The sequence below is a fragment of the Gekko japonicus genome, unplaced genomic scaffold (genome assembly GCF_001447785.1).
Source record: "Gekko japonicus isolate JY-2015 unplaced genomic scaffold, Gekko_japonicus_V1.1 scaffold2225, whole genome shotgun sequence".
In the NCBI taxonomy this organism is placed as follows: Eukaryota; Metazoa; Chordata; class Lepidosauria; order Squamata; family Gekkonidae; genus Gekko; species Gekko japonicus.
Window position 1 is genome coordinate 150,108 of NW_015174905.1, and position 16,645 is coordinate 166,752.

The 16,645-nt window shown below is 44.1% G+C and overlaps 1 protein-coding gene across 1 annotated transcript in view; it reads right to left on the bottom strand.

Annotated features, from left to right (window-relative positions):
* Positions 1–3,336: 3,336 nt before the first annotated feature.
* Positions 3,337–16,645, bottom strand: part of LOC107121984 (cytochrome P450 4V2) — a 35,816-nt gene continuing 22,507 nt past the window's right edge. The window contains exons 7-11 of the mRNA XM_015425003.1: positions 14,646–14,825; positions 10,392–10,494; positions 5,768–5,902; positions 5,500–5,679; positions 3,337–4,249 (exon numbers count right to left, since the gene is read on the bottom strand). Of these exons, the coding sequence (XP_015280489.1) occupies positions 4,059–4,249; positions 5,500–5,679; positions 5,768–5,902; positions 10,392–10,494; positions 14,646–14,825 (789 nt within the window). The 3' untranslated portion in view covers positions 3,337–4,058. The remainder of the gene's footprint in view (positions 4,250–5,499; positions 5,680–5,767; positions 5,903–10,391; positions 10,495–14,645; positions 14,826–16,645) is intronic.

Below are 16,645 nucleotides of genomic sequence, written 5' to 3' on the forward strand. Positions count from 1 at the left end.
GCATGACCAAACACCAAGGCGCACGGAACGCTGTTACCTGCCCACCGAAGTGGTACCTATTTATCTACTTGCAATTTCTTGCTTTCGAACTGCTAGGTTGGCAGGAGCTGGAACTAGAGACGGGAGCTCACTCCGTCATGCGGCAACTCGGGTCTCAAACTGCTGAACTACAGACCTTCCACAGCCTGCAGTTCAGCGTCTTAACCACTTGAGCCACTGCAGTCAGAAAGTACATCCCCATTATTAGCAAAAGTTCAGCTTTCTGTCGTGAGCAGTCAAAAAAGGGGGCGGGAGTTTTGCTTCCATTTTTCAACAATTTGAACTGCAAATAGTAAGAAGCCTCTTTTGTATATATATTGTTTTTAATTCACAGTTTTTTCTACTCCCTTCTCGTTCTCTCTCTGTCCACACACACACACTCCACCTTCCTTTCTGCAGCCTGGAGGACTAAAACTTTAGAGCTGGCAAATAGTGTCCTCTGCCAACAGCCATTGCAGGAAGCATGCATAAACAGACTACACAGCCCCCCCCCCAAAAAAAAAGCTCCGAGAGCAAATGGCTTTTGGGTAGAGGACTCTGAAACCCAACCCCCCACACACACACACACACTACAGGGAAGCTACTTAAAAGAGGGATTTCTCACCACCACTCAAGCAGAATATTGGAGAGGCTGGCGAAGGAAAGAGCTGCGATGCCAGAGCCAAGGAGGTGGGAAATATCACTGCACCTGAGCAGAGCAGGGCTTCTGAGAAGGGAGGGGCAGCTTGGAAGCCAGCCAGAACTGTGCTCCAGGCGAAGCACACTAGAGGGAACACGCTCTAGCCCTTCTCTATGGTTTTTATAACCATAGAGACTTGGAGGACTTAAATGCTAGAGCGGCAATTTCCGGTCGCCATTTTTCCCTCCCGGGCCCGAATTTTTTAAAAGCGGGTAAGGGGCTTGTAAATCGGGGGTTCCCCCTCCCCCAGCGGGGGCTTGGCAAGCCTAAAAGAAAGCAACCTCAGAGCTTGAAGGAAAAATCACAGAGCTTTCCATAAGCCCTGTGCTCACAGGCAAGCAGGAAGAAAAACTGAAGGTGGCAGGTTGGAGATAGAAAATAGCCGCCAGGGATCATGGGATGGAGAGTACCCAAACATCTCAGAGTGTATGGCTTTCTTCAAGGGAAAAAGGATGTGTACACATTACAACAGATTTATGCTCTTTTACATTTTGGCATAACACATTTTTATTTATTTAGAAATTCCTACTGTCCCAAATGTCCCTGTTCAATTGTCCTTGAATCAAGGAACTCTCAACAGCCAGCAGCAGAAGCTGAAAACAAAACAGTTTTGGTAGAAGAACAAATGGAGTTGCTCTCACTCACAACGTTACTTTAAATTTGTCATATGTACTTGTCTCTTGAGGTAGCTGTCACACCTCCCCTGGCCACCTGCCGCCTTTGTGCTTGATGCCACTGCACTCCCAGGCAGTACAAAAACGGCTTCACCTCAACGGGCCAAAAAAGGAGGGTGTAAAGAGAGGTCCCACAGGTGAGGAGGAGGAGGGTCAAGGGGAGTAGCCTCAGTTCTAAGCAAAAGGGGGTGGTTATATCACCAGACACCACCACCCCACCTTAGCTCTCTGGGCCCAACTGGCTCTTGCTCTCTCTATGGCTCTCTGCTGGGACCCAGCATGTCCACCCCAGCGGGCTCAATTGCCTCCTCTTTTATACCTCCCCCTCCTGGGTCCCCACCTCTTCCCTCTCCTGGGACGGTCCCCTTTGGAGCCCTGCCCACTGTATGTCTGCGGAGATGCCCGGGCCAGCATCCCCAGGTCAACACTTCCCTGCTGCCTCTTTCCTCCTCCTGCTGTAGCAGAACTGTGGCACAGCCATTCCAGAGGCTTCCCACCCAGCTCTCCCATCAGCTTCTCTGCAGGCCTCCAGCCCTGGCGTCGCCATGGTCGGACTCAGCCAGGCCTGGGGCCTCTCCTCTCCACCTTCCTGCATGCTGGGGAGAGGTGGTCGCTGGGCCCCATGTCTTTCAAGCCGCCCCACTGCCATCATCTGCAGCGCCCTGCTGGTTCCAGGTGGGCTCTTCAGGGCTGGTGGGGCTTGCGCTGGGAAGTGGGTTCAGCTCTGGAGCCACTGTCTTTCCCCTCAGCCCCATGTGTCAGTGGGGTGGCTTCTGCACCCCTGTTTGCTCCAGGGGGGAGGGTCCACTGGGGCCAGTTCAGGCTGGACCTGGACAGTAGCTGAACTGCAGCTACCTGTTGTTTCTGTGGATCTTATGCTGCAAAAAATTATGTTTAAGATATACTGGACACTATTTGATAAAGGCTTTATTGCTGCCACTGTAACTTACAATATGCATCTCTTAAACATATGCTTTGGGCCTGTCCAGTTATTCCGTCTTTTGTGGAGGAAGTAATTGCTCATATCAGTTTTGTATTAGAACTTTCATCGATATTTGAGGGTGCTTGTACTCATAGTCAATGAAAGGGACCCTCCATACCCTTACTGTTGCTAAAAAGACTTATATTATGACAATGGAGATGCAAATACAATGGTGTATCTACACACACTTCCCCAAAAGGGAATGATGCAGAAATCCACGGTGCATTCTGTTACAAAGCAAATGCATCTCTGGTTATTGGAAGAAGAAGAAGAAGAGAAGAATAGATTGGATTTATACCTCACCCTACACTACCCAAATGTGTCTCAGAGCAGCTTACAAACTCCTTTCCCCTCTCAACAGACACCCTGTGAGGTAGGTGGGGCTGAGAGAGCTCTTGTCAGAAACTGCTCTTTTTCAAGAACAGCTGTACCAGAACTATGGCTTGCCCAAGGTCATCCAGCAGGTGCAAGTCGAGGAGTGGGGAATCAAACCCAGTTCTCCCAGATTAGAGTCTGTGCACTTAACCACTACACCAAACTGGCTAATACATTATCACACAGTCGACTGCATCCAGACTAAATTTTCTATCAGTGGAATGAATCTTTCCTGCCTCTCCATGGCAGCCCACTGACCTCTATGAAATGCTGCTCCTGAACCCCATGGAACAACATGAGGGGGGTTTGTAGTGGTAAGGGAGGAATCAGTGAGAATTGCCAGTTTGGTCTGGATCCAACCCAGTGCCTGGGAGCTTCCAGGGGAATTCGATTGGCCATTGTAGAGAACCGAATGTGAACTTAGACTCTTAATATTTATTTTAATATATTTGTATACTTATAAATATTTTTATGTTTAATCATTATAAATAAATATTTATTTATTTAATAAGTACTTAAATATAATACATTCAAGATCAAATAATTAAGAAGACATTAAAGAAATATAAGCATAAAGCCTTGTGGCACATTAAACACATTTATTGTGAAATATATCAAGTAGGAGTACATTTTTAAGGCACAACATGGCTTTGTGTTGTATTTTACATCAGATTAACACAGCCGCCTTGATGGAATTAATTGAAAGGTAATGCATAAGTAAATCCTTCATCCTTCACAACAACAAAAATATCGCAGCATTCCTTCAGCTTGTTCAAGCACAACATTCTATTCTGAGCATTCAGGGGGGCACTTACTACTTTTTCAAAGTTATACATTCAACTTCATGTAATAACAGTATTTCTTCAATGTCCTGAGATAACATATTTTAATAGCTGATTATGTATTTTAGCTGATTATGTATTTTAGCTGATAACATATTTTAATAGCTGATGCTCAGTTATGCAAAACCTCTAGCATGTTTATGGTGCATGAAACTTCTTACAAATAGCGGAATATATATTCCACAGCACTGGAAATGGCAGGCTAATATGATGTAGGAATAAAATCGAATGCCTCTTGATTTTTCCAGTGGTATTTGATAAGGGGAAAGACAGAATATTAACCAAATTATATATTCCGCTATTTGTAAGAAGTTTCATTAATTTCATAAAAATTAATAATTCAAAAGTCATCTTGTATGTTCAGCTTCAGGCTTTCAGCTGTTTTTATTTCACTTTGGTTTTAAAAAATTGGTAGGCTTGAAAAGATCTGTTATAATAATGTAGATCATATATTGGGAGAGTAAATCTTACAGAAGTTTATCATTTTTGGAAACGCAAGCATGTCTCCTTTTTAACTGAATCCAGATACCTTTGTTTGGACGAAGAATCAGTTCTGCTACAGGGCCAATATCTTCGTACTTCTGTGTGGTTTCCACCCAAAATTTTCGCAAGATGGTGGCTAAAATAGTCTTTTCTTCCATCTGTGCAAAGCGCTGACCTGAGTACACATTGAAAGAAATGGTAGTTATAGTTTACCTTGATAATACTCAATCACTGTTATCCATAATGGAGTACATCCACTGGTTGTCACTGATGCATGGTTCTTTGACAGATTCATAGGTATAGGTCAGGGTCTCTTCCCCCTCACACCTGATCTGCAGACCACCTGCTTTACAGATGAGGTGGGGAGTAGAGACAGATTAACTACTCTACATTCCATGCCTATGGTAATATGATAACAACATGCAGAGTACAGGCAAGTACTTGGGGGGTTCTGGTAGCCAAGGCAAGCCATGCTAAGTTAAGTACAGTAACTGTGGCTACAGAGGAGTATCCTCCTTTACATACAGGGAGGAAGAGGAGGCTTGAGACAAGTGTTTTCCTCCCCCCAAAAGGCAAGTGCAGATGAGATGAGGTTCAAAAGATGTGAGGGATCAATGATGAAGACCAAATTTCTTGGTTCTTCGTTTCAACAGCCTTTGTATTTTATGTAAAAACATAAACGCATCCAGCCACACAATTCCCCCAAATTACACCACCCCTAGGGCTGCCAAATTCCAGTTGGGGCTTGGAGTTTTCCAGATATTACAACTGATCCCCAGATGGCGGAGACACTTCCCCTGGAGAAAATGGCAGCTTCAGGTAATGAAATTTATGGCTTCCCAACCCTGTTGAGCCCTCCCATCCCCAAACTCCTCCCCAAATCTCCAGGAATTTCCACCACCACCCCAAGTCTGACAACCTCCTGTTCATATACAAAGAATATGGAGGATTTGAGAAGGTGCAGGGGGTGTCTATCTTTCAACAAAATTTGAGTGCATGGGCTACAAATGATAAGTCTTGCCACATCCTACGCTTTGTCACTTTCAGTATTTTACTTCCAGCCAGCCTCCAAAGTCAGCTCTGGGGGAGAGGCGAGGAAGCAGGGTTTGTTTTATCTATTATCATTTATACTCTGCCTTTCTCTCCATTAACTAGCATATTTAGCTAACACTAGAATATTAATAACTTTTAATTTTTTAAAGAAACAAAATGACCCACCAAAAAATGACATCAAACCCCATTCCCCCGATACCTCTAGCACGCCATGTACTACAGAACCTTTTATGGGAGAGGATTTCTCATAAAACAAGGTGTTTTCAGGCCTTGTTCTGAGTACCATGACGAAATCTGTTTTTTTAAAACAAACTTGCACATTAAATTAATGACAGTGCCACACAGATATCAACCAAATGCTTTCATACATACCAATGCAGTTTCTGGGCCCAGCAGAGAAAGGCACGTATGCATATGGATTCCGCCCAGCTGAGTTCTCCAAGGAAAACCGCTCTGGTTGGAATTTCTCAGGCTCTGGGAAGACATCAGGATCTCTGTGCAGTGCAATAGGTGCAATAATGACTTCTGTCCCTTTTGATACCTTAAATCCTCCTGTCAAAGAAGAATTAACATTCATGAAAGCAGCTCCTCACAGGATGGACTGGATTAGTTCAAACCTATAGTGCAACAATCCACTTACGAATATAGCAGCTTTCATGTAATGTACGGGCAAAATATGGAACAGAAGGGAAAATGCGAAGTGTTTCTTTTATAACACATTCCAGATATCGTAGTTCCTTCAAATCATCTGAGGTGACATGACGGTTAGAGTCCCCTAATAAACAAAGGCAAATGAGAGATGTGCAACCATTATGATCAACAAAGGATTGCATCCAGACATTTTCCATCAGCAGAATGGAACTTCCCTGCCTCTCCCTCTTCAACACAGTCTACTGATTTCCACAAAATTCTGTTCCTGGGGGATAGGGGGAACCTTAAGAGTGTAGAAGGTCAACAGTAGGAAGGAGGAATTGGACAAAACAGCCTCTCCATTTTGGTCAGCAGGTAATTATTCTGGATGAACCCCAAATATGTGCCCTGAAGTTGAATACTGATAGTTATTTAAAACAGGATTTTTGTTTTTAACAAGAGAAGAAAAACTGGGTCAAGTCCAAATAGGCATGATTAATTTCTCCAATTATTCAGAAGCCTGATATGACAGATGGTAAATGGTTAATGCTTTAACATGGTCTGAGAACCTTGAGTGACAAGGGATTCAAACCGAATTCTACAGCTGAGAGTGTCAGTTAGGAGTCACAGTTAAGAATGACAGTTGACTAGGAAGGAAGGTTAAGAGAGTAAGAAGATCAAGAAGGATCCCCAGGGCTAGGACTGGTAGACTACCCCCAAAAAAGAGAGAAGAGAGATTAAATTGGCAGGAAAGAGACTGAAAGAGACTGAAGAAACCAAGTCACCAAGTGCTCCATATGGTTCAAATGTTTGATGCTCACATGTTTTCGCACTCAAAATTCTGATAAATAAAATACATGTATTTTTCAATAATCCCCAACCAAAGAAAGGCCGGTGTCAGTCCCTGGGTTGTGTTGTACCTACATGACCATTTCCCCTCATAAGTAAAACAAAAGAGTGTATTCGTTTTGAATTACCACCAGCCTCTTGTGTAAAATTATCAAACAAAGCTGCCTTCTTGGTTTGTACTATAATTATTTTGAGGATGAAGTTCTATAACTTTTACAGAATATGGTGAAATCTATTCTATAGGGAAGAAAGGTGCCTGAGACGTGGAAAGAGGCCAATATAACATTAATACCCAAAGACGGACAAGACTTCACTTTGACAAGAAATTATAAACCAAACTCATTATTGAATAATGATTATAAGTTGTTTACAATGATAGTAGCTGAAAGACTTAAAAATAATTTTGTAAGGATTTATTTATGAATATCAATGTGGATTCTTGATATCAGTTGAAGGATAATGTTAGAATTGTATTAAACATTTTGGAATATTTGGGAAAACATAGTGAAAAACAAGCCACATAGATCTTTTTAGATGCAGAGAAGGCTTTTGACAACCTGAATCGGACTTTTTGTTTAAAGTTTTGGAGGACATGGATTTTAGAGAACTTCATGAAATTGGTAAAATTGATTTATACTTCACAGAAAGCACAAATAATTGTTAATGGAGATTTGACTAAACCATGTGAGATACAAAAGGGAACAAGACAAGGTTGCCCACTATCCCCTCTTGTTCATTCTTGTTCTTGAAATATTGAATAGAGACATAAGACAAGATGAAAGGATTGGGGGTATGAAAATTTTAAAAAAGAGTTTTATAAAGTAAGTGCTTTTGCAGATGATTTAGTTTTGGAAGAGCCTTCAAAAGGAATTGAATTATTAATGGACAAACTGATAGAATTCAGTGTATTAGCAGGCTTTAAGGTTAATAAACAGAAGACAAAGATGTCTTTTCCTTTTTAAAAAGTCTCTAGTCCCTTTCATTGCACAGGTGAAAAGCAAAAGATGTATCTCTGTAACAAAAGGGGCTAGGGTCTTACTTTTATAAATGAAAGCTGGGGATTCAGAAAACTCACTACACAGATTGTTATAATAATACTAGGAGGAATGCTCGTTGCGGGAGGAGGCAACGGGCCCTAGGGAGAGCCATCGCTGCGGGGCAAGGGGGCTGGATTGGCCCCCCCAAATCTGTGCCAGGGTGTGCCACGTGGCAGCCTCCCCCCTCCCCGAGCCCAGCGGAGCCCCCCCAATGCAGGGCCCACTGACTGTCCGGCGAACGCTGCTCCGGGCGGGGGAAGCACGGTGTGGCGGCCAGAGAGAGGCCTGGCAGCGGGGAAGGGGGCTGGCCTGCTCCACCCCCGCAAGCAGGGCCTGCCACCTCCATTGCCGAGGCCACAGCAGGTGGGGGAAGCGCAGCACGGCCGCCTCCCCCCTCCCCAGGCCAAAGGAGGGAAGTCCCCCGAAGAAGGGGCTGCTGCCTTACCGTCCCCGGCTGCAGCGGGTGAGGGAAGGGTGGCGTGGCCACCTCCCCCATCCCTGAGGCGATGCAGGCCCCGCACAGGGTCCCTGCCACCGAAGGTGTTGGAGCAAGGTGGACCGGGCGGGCAGTCAGGAATTACCTCCTCCTCTGCCGTCCCCGGCCTCTGCTGTCCCCCTCAATGACAACCCAGTTTTCCGGGGCTGCCGCACCCTCCTAGTGCCATCCCTGGCCTCACCCCCCACCCAGCAATGTCGCCTGGAATCGCAGCCTCCCTTCCCCGGCTCCTGGCGGCAGCATTCGCTTGCAGTGTTCGCCTCCCACCTCCCGGCCAATGGCATGCCGGCAGCCTTGACCGGCAGCTGGCAGGCCAATGGCTGACGGCGCACATTTTTTCTTGGCTCCCTTACTCAATTATATATAAGGAGAGATTCCATTGCTGATTTAAAAAAAAAAACACACACTGGTGGCAGGGAGAATGGCTGCCATGGGAGTGGGACTGGGAAAATCCAAATTTTCCCACCCAGCCAGCCGCCATCCAGACTTTGCTGCAATCATTCCCAAAGCTTTGTAGCAAAGCGGGCTTGGGAAAGGGTGAAGAAAACCCCAAAGGTGCATGAATGCACCACAATGCTGTGGGGAAAGCAGGGGAGAAAGAATCTTAACAGCATCAAACCCAGAGCATAGAACACATGTGGGAAAGGTTTAGGACTGTTGGTTTGGCAGTAGCTAGGTCACAGACTTTCTCTGTGGTAGGTTTTCATTTTCCAACCAATGTTCACACCATTAATTCCTTTAGTTTGGCAGGATGTATAGAAAATGTTGACTTTTATTTCTTGAGAACACATCAAACACGAACTAAACACTTGAAGAAACAAAATCCCTTCAGCACTGAAGCCTGCTAACTGCCATCTCCATTTCCCAGAATGCCACATGGTTTGATCTTAAAAGGGAAGTAGCATATAAAGACTCAAACATAAAATTTACATCAGCTATTATTACCTATCATACCTGCACCAGTTTCACTGAACTCTAATCCTAATGCCACTCACAGATGCGGTTAGCTTTGTTCTAAGTCCATACCTCCTCTTCTGCTAGGCCATCACATTCACAGAAAGGCTTATATGGAACACCATGAGGCCTTTGGACAGCAATGGCATTGTGTCAGTCCTTCAGCATAATGGAAAGCCAGCCTGGGAAAGTGTGTGGTCCCAGAGTGTCACACTTTCTTTCATGGAATTTTATTGGCAGGGGGAGTACAGGGGATGAGAGATGTACCTTTGTATAGAAATAGTGTCCAAACATAGTATGCTTCACACAATTTGACATGGATAACATATTTTGCTTAGATCTTATCTGCCATAATACAGGACAAACACTCTCAGCAAGAAGTGTCAGAACTGGAAGAACCACCAGTTTAGGGCTGCTAACAGATTGGGAAGTTCAAGTTTTGAAGGTAGAGCAAAGGGTACTGATCTTTGTAGTCTAGGGATCAGTTGTCATTCCAGGCGATCTCCAGGCCCCACCTGGATGCTGGCAACCCTAGGTAGGTCCATTCCTCGAGAAAGGCCTACTAGAGTGACTGCAGAGGGTGCCTTCACTTGCTGCATTCAGGAAGCCGCGTAAAATGGTTTTATCCCACAGGACATTTGCTGGAGGGTAGTTTCGGCAGATTTTGTCACCTGTTATGCCTTAATGAATATGCAAAGCCAGTGTAAGCCCCCACCCCCCCCAGAACCTGCATTAGTTTAAGTGTCTCTATGAAAAGGTCTGGGTAATATCCTTTTCCTAGGAGCTGCGGTGGCTCAAGTGGTTAAGACGCTGAACTGCAGGCTGTGGATGGTCAGTAGTTCAGCAGTTCGAGACCCGGGTTGCCGCATGACGGAGTGAGCTCCCGTCTCTAGTTCCAGCTCCTGCCAACCTAGCAGTTCGAAAGCAAGAAATTGCAATGAGATAAATAGGTACCACTTCGGTGGGAAGGTAACAGGGTTCTGTGCGCCTTGGTGTTTAGTCATGCCGGTCACATGACCACGGAAACATCTTCAGACAGCGCTGGCTCTTCGGCTTTGAAATGGAGATGAGCACCGCAACCCTATAGTCGGATTCGACTGGCTTTCGAGCAAGGGAACCTTTACCTTTAATATCCTTTTATCTCTCACTGTTTCACGCTGATACCTGCATACCCAGGAGAGAGAGAAACTTTGTCTTGCACCATTTTAGAAAGCCCGGGAAACTAGTGCCTGTTTAATAACAATCATTGGTTAATGCATTCAGGTTCCAGGTCAGTCTAAACAATAGCACAAACTTACCAAAAACGTCATCCAGTTCTTGATGAACTTTTCTTTGCACTTCTGGATGGCAAGCGAGTAAGAAGATAGACCAGTTCGCAGCAGCAGCAGTCGTATCATGGCCCTAGGAGGGCAGATTGTTACTAGCATGAATACAATGTTCTCAGGTACCAACTTCATAGAGAAGTAAATGAATATTTTACATTTTAAGGAGTTTTGATGTTTTCAGATTTAACAAACAGGCTGACACACATTCTCTTGAGTCTCTCCTAGTGTGTGAAAATACTCCGTTAACACCTCTAATAGTGCAGTTCTAAGGAGAGCTGATGGTGAAAAGTGCCATCAAGTCACAGCTAACTTATGGTAACCCCACGAGGTTTTCAACGCAAGAGACATTTAGAGCTGGATTGCCATTCCCTGCCTCTGCATCACGACCCTGGTATTCCTTGGGGGTCTCCCATCCAAATAGTAGCCAGGGCTGACCCTGCTTAGCTTCAGCAATTTGACAAGATTGAGATAACCCAGGTCAGGAGAATTATGCCCTTCAAAATCCACTGAAATCGGTGCATTTAGAAAGAAGCAATCCGTTTTAGGTTTACAGTGGTCCTGTTCACACTAGGCGATTTGGGCCGGGAGCGGGACAGTTCGGGGGCGGAGCAAACCAGTGCGATCACACCACAACATCTGGGAAGTGTCTTGCTTCCGTCCCCGAACTGGCCCTTCCCCGCGAAAATCCGCCCCAACTTGCAACCACCTACCGTGGTGGTTCATCGGGAAGCTGCGCGGCAAGCCGGGCGTTTGATCGCCGGCGCGTCCTTGCGGCGGCGCATCCCCGGCGCCTAGCCAAACTGCGCATGCTCGGACATGCGCAGTTTGGCAGGCTCCCCGTCAGGGCCGTGTTTTCTCCCCGGCGTCTGATCGTGCCGGGGAGAAAAGGCGGCGCAGCCAGGGGGTCCGTGGGATCCCGCCGCGCCGTTTCAACTTTGGCGCGGCTTTTAAAAGCCACGCTTTTTGCCGCCTTTTCCCCTGCCGTGTGGCAGGGGCCACAGTAAGACACAAGCTAGGTCCATGTCAGCGACTTGAACTGTAACTTTGCTTTTAAAGCTCATCAAAATCAATCATAGTTCAGTCAAAACCAATTGGAAAGAATTAAGCACAAGATTAATTTTCACACTGGAATTAACAGACCTTAAATAGCTTATCTTTGCCTGAACAATGCTGAATATTTTTTTCATATGCAAGAGTGGCTCGAAAGGAAATTGCAGAACAGGAAAACACAAGCACTGGAACAACCAACAGTGGTATAATTTTTAAAGAGACACTTGTGACATTTGAAGCCACAAACTGCTAGATGAAATAGTGATAGCAGATTGACTATGAATAGCAGCAAATGTATTAAAACACTTGGAATATGCAAAGTCCATTTTTCTAGCATCTTATAATATTTGTTTCCTAATGCCATTAGGGACACAGATCAACCTACACTTTTATAAGTTATTACCTAAACAAGAGACTGGAGAAAAAAATGCTGGCAAGGAGTCAGAAATATTCTAAGTTACATATATTTAGGAAAATGTACATAGGATTGCAATGTAATGTTCAGTTTGTATGTTATTCTTCATTAGCAGTTGCTGGATAAAAAAATTAAAATGGAAAATCTGCCCCCCCCAAATCTATTTTGTTTCTTGCATTCTGCAAACAGATGCATTTGCTCTCTCAGAGATAAAGTATCTTTCTCCTTGTTGTTTTATTTATTTTGGTTTTACCCTGCTGTATTCCAGTAGTTCAGAGAGAACATCAGCAGTAATGAATGAGAGAAGAGCTTTTTCAAACCCTCTTCAAGGGCTCACAAAAGAAACAGAACAGAGTGAACTGCAAGTAAAAAAGAAAAGGTCCATCAGCCACATATATTTTGGTTTTGTTGAATACATAGGACAGTCAAACTGCAAGGAGGCTGTGCTGCCCATGAATATGAAACAGCCAATCCACTGTGAGAGCCTGAGGTCCAATCACCTTGGGAGAGGGCTGACTGAATGTTGTGGGTAGTGCAATGGTGAACAGTTCCAGGAGGTCTGCCACAGAGAGATGTTTGAGTTTGGCTCTGCCTGAGGAGTGGTGCAGAGAGAAAACTAGCTGTGCCTCAGGAGGAAGGCAGAGTGATAGTTTCAGATGTGTCTCTGGTTATGGGCAGACTTGTAAACATTCAAGTCTGTCTCTTGGGACGGGGTGGGCTGATGAGATTAGAACCCCTGTGTGTTTAACCTGATGTTTAGGCTGAAGAAACCTAACAGAAATCTATGTCATTCCAAGAAAAGCACTGAGAAAATTACAGGCTGAATAAATATTACTCAGAGGAAGTCTAGAACTGGAAGTCTCTGCGATCCAAAAAAGTTAACATGTACTTGAAATCTTACTGAAGCGGTAATTTGAACATAAGCATATGAACTCCTCAGCCATGTTACTCCTTCTCTGTGTTTGGAAGTCCATGCCTAGTGACGTGTTTAAACAACTCTCCTTAGTTAAATAACCATTTTTGTTCATTTTTTGCTTGTGTCTCAGAAGTCTGCTGTAACTCAAATAAAAATACCTCACAACAGCAAACCCTACATATAGCCACCCCAACTAAGGCTTTTACATGTTGCCATATTTTCACTGTATGAACGTGGTGTGGAGAAGGAAAAGAAGCTTAATCCCCCCATATTATAGAAGACTGCCACAAAGGGCTGTCACAGTGGAGGGTCAAGCAGGTGGTATGCCACAAAACTTGATAAGTGGGCTGCATTCAGCTTGGCGGTCATAAGCTGTGGAGTCCCGAGGAATACCCCCCCCCCAAAAAAAAAGTAGAATGTAAAATATACTTTTAAGAAAATAAATTTCTTCTACATGATGTATAAATATATTTTTTTGAATAAATTTAAAAATATTTTTTTAAACTTACCGAAATTGCATGTAGCATTAAAATTACACATATATAAATTGAACGAATGTATATACAGATAACATTACTACAACAGTATTCTCAATTCTCTCTGACATATATAGATATGTAAATGTACTATCTGTACCTATGAGCAATGTGCTCCTTTGTTCTGCTTTCCTTCTCCTCAAATAGGATAGCTTGCCTGGCATGGTGATGAGTCTCATCTGATAGGACAACAGTCCAGAACTCTTTCAAAATGCTACTGTTAACACTGCAGTCCTACGCACCTGGGAGCATGCCTCATTGAAAACAGTGGGACCTACTTCTGAGAAAGGAGCATAGGATTGCACCATAAATTTACTGCAGAATATGCTTTATTAAGCAAAGGCCTATGTCTGAGCACCTTCAATAACCATCATCAAGCAAGGGTCTAGGACTGAGTATCTTCTAGCACCACAAAAGGGCAAAGTCACACCAATACTGCTAAGAATTTTTTAATAAATGCCAGTTCTTTTTGAATCAACATGTTCATCAAGTAGCTGTCTGGGGAGGTTTAATGGTTCTTCATTTTTTGCCTAATGTTTGCTTGTGTTAAATAACAAGCCAGTGGCTGCTCAACAGTCAAATAAGGTATGCTAATGACAGTTTGTTTCTCCCATTCCCCCTGCTGCTTGTCAGGACTGGTGGGGCATGGCTGTGTAACTGCTTTGGATACTGAAGATCCAAGGGTCAATCTCTGTCATCTCCAGTTTTAAAAATTGGTGAAACAAAGGACCCGAGACCTTGGAAAGCCAATGCCAGTCAGAGTAGACTACAATAACCTTGCTCGATCAATTATTTAAATTTAAAGAACAAGAATTTCAATTAAGGGTAGGTACATATTGATCATGAACACAGAAGTGTCTCACTTGCTTAAACTGAGTTGCTTTTTGTCAGATAAGCATATATAAATTAGTTTCAAAGACATTAACCCAGCTCCAGTGGGCCACTTAGGAACAGAGTATGAGAAAGACCTCTCCTGATCTTTCCATCTTAATCCTGGGCTTTCATCAAAATCTAGCACAAATCAAATTGCTGTGAGGGTCTCTCTTTCTCTCAGCACAACCTAGATTACATGTAAAACCAGACAGCTCCATAAATATCACCTCATCCTCCTTGGCAAGTGGGTAAGGTACAAATGTAATAAGTATGTATAGCCCTGAATAGAGATTTCCTTATTTACATTTTAGGAATAGGTTTGTAGTCTGGGGACACTTTGAATCCAGGTTTAGGAGTCCTCTCTGTATGCCTGAACCCACAATGCAATGCTCTTAACCAGTATGCAGCACACGGCCTCTAAAGATTGCACTCCCTACCTCAAACATGAATGTGTCCACTTCCTCTCGAACATCTTGGTAGCTTAACTTCTTCCCATCATCATCAGTGGCATTAAGAAGCATATCAAGGAAAGCTCTCCGCACTTTGTGCCCACTTTGTTCATCAGTGCTTTGATGTTGCTCCCGATTTTCTAGTTCACGAGCTTTTTCTGCGATAACCTTCAATATTAAAAAAACCCTCAAATTATGGAATCCAGCGTGTATTTCAAGCAATGCCATAAAAAGAAATAGCTACTCTGCCCTATGTACTGTACTCTGAACCCAAAGCCGTGGCAAGGTTATGGGAGATTTATCCTGAGAGAGGTGTAGAAAGAAGGTTACTTCAGACTTTGTATGAATTAGAAGCATCAGACGTGGAAAGAGAGAGGATCAAGAGAAGTACAAAAAAGGGTCCCAAATACTTAAAGGACCACTTCTCCCTGTACGAATCCTTGCAGCAGCTTTGGTCATCCATACCTGTGGTTTCCCTCCCGAGTAGGGTGCAGTAGACATTTTCAACAGTGGCTAAAATGATCTACATAGCAAAACTAGATGTCTATCCACACTTGGAAGAATGGGAAAATAAACTTGTCAAATATGCAGTAATGGCAAAATTAACAACTTATTTGAGAAACAGATCAATTAAGAAATCTGAGGAGAGATGAAGTGTGTACTATGAACTACGACAGTTTAGAATGAAAAACAGTTTAATATATTGTATACAAATGTACTGTAATGAAGCAGCAGAATAAGAATCAGTTTTAAATGTAACATCTTCACTGTAAATGTATGTAAGGAAGTGGACTTTGGGGAGAAACATCTTCTCTTTTCTTATTATAAGATATATAATAAACATTCCTTCTGTATTTTTGCTATATTACCTACTTGTTAAAAGTAATAGTGAGTATGCAGAAGAGGTGAAAACATGTAATACTGAGCATGTAGTAATGATGAAACTAATAATGTAGCTGCAAAAAATATTAGTTATGAAATTTGAAATGTAAAATGTTGAATATAAATGTATCCCAACAGAAGTATCATTGTACTTTATAGACAAATTTCCCTAAAAAATTTCAATGTAACGAAGGGGGTGCTGGGGAGAAGTATTTTCTGCTTTTTATACTGTGTTATAGATAACAATCGTTGATATTGGGCTCTTTTTGTAGCAGGAACTCCTTTCCATATTAGGCCACACCCCCTAATGTAGCCAATCCTCCAAGAGCTTACAGAGCTCTTCTTACAGGAGCTACTGTAAGCTCTTGGAGGATTGGCTACATTAGGGGTGTGTCGCTTAATATGCAAATGAGTACCTGCTACAAAAAGAGCCCTATATCTAATAGCTAAGGCGCCCCCCCACGTGCAGATATCTAAATCCGCACATCGGGGGCACCTGGGGGGCAGGGAGATTTTCCTGCCCATTTGGGGCAATCCCCAGATGTGCAGAAAAATCTAAAAACTGTAAAAAAAACTATAGGGGGAATACTTAAATTCCCCCAAAAGTAAAGGAGCATTCCCTGCGCATGCGCAGGGAAAGTTCTGAGAAGGCTTTGCTGCTGCCACAGGGGACGGGGGTGGGAGAAGGCTTGGTGGGCTGGGCTCGCCGCCACTGCTGCTGGGGAGGGAAGCTTGGTGGGCCAGCCTCGCCACTGATGCTGGGGAGGGACAGGGGAAGGAGAAAGCTTGGCGGGCCAGCCTTGTTGCCACCACTGCTGGGGGAGCGAGAAAGCTTGGAATACTGGCCTCGCTGCTGCCACTGGGGGGGACGGAGGGGGGAGGGAGAAAGCTTGGCGGGCCAGCCTTGCCACTGCCACTGGGGGGAGGGAGGGAGGAGGGAGAAGGCTGGGCTCACCTACTGCCGCGTTTCCTGCTTCTGCAGGCCAGGAGCTTTGGGGAATACTCCCCCCCAAAAAAGTATCGCAGGTCCCACCTCTTGTCTATATACTAATAGCCAAGGGTCCCCTCTCTGTGCAGATACTTATTTCCGCAGATTGGGACCACAT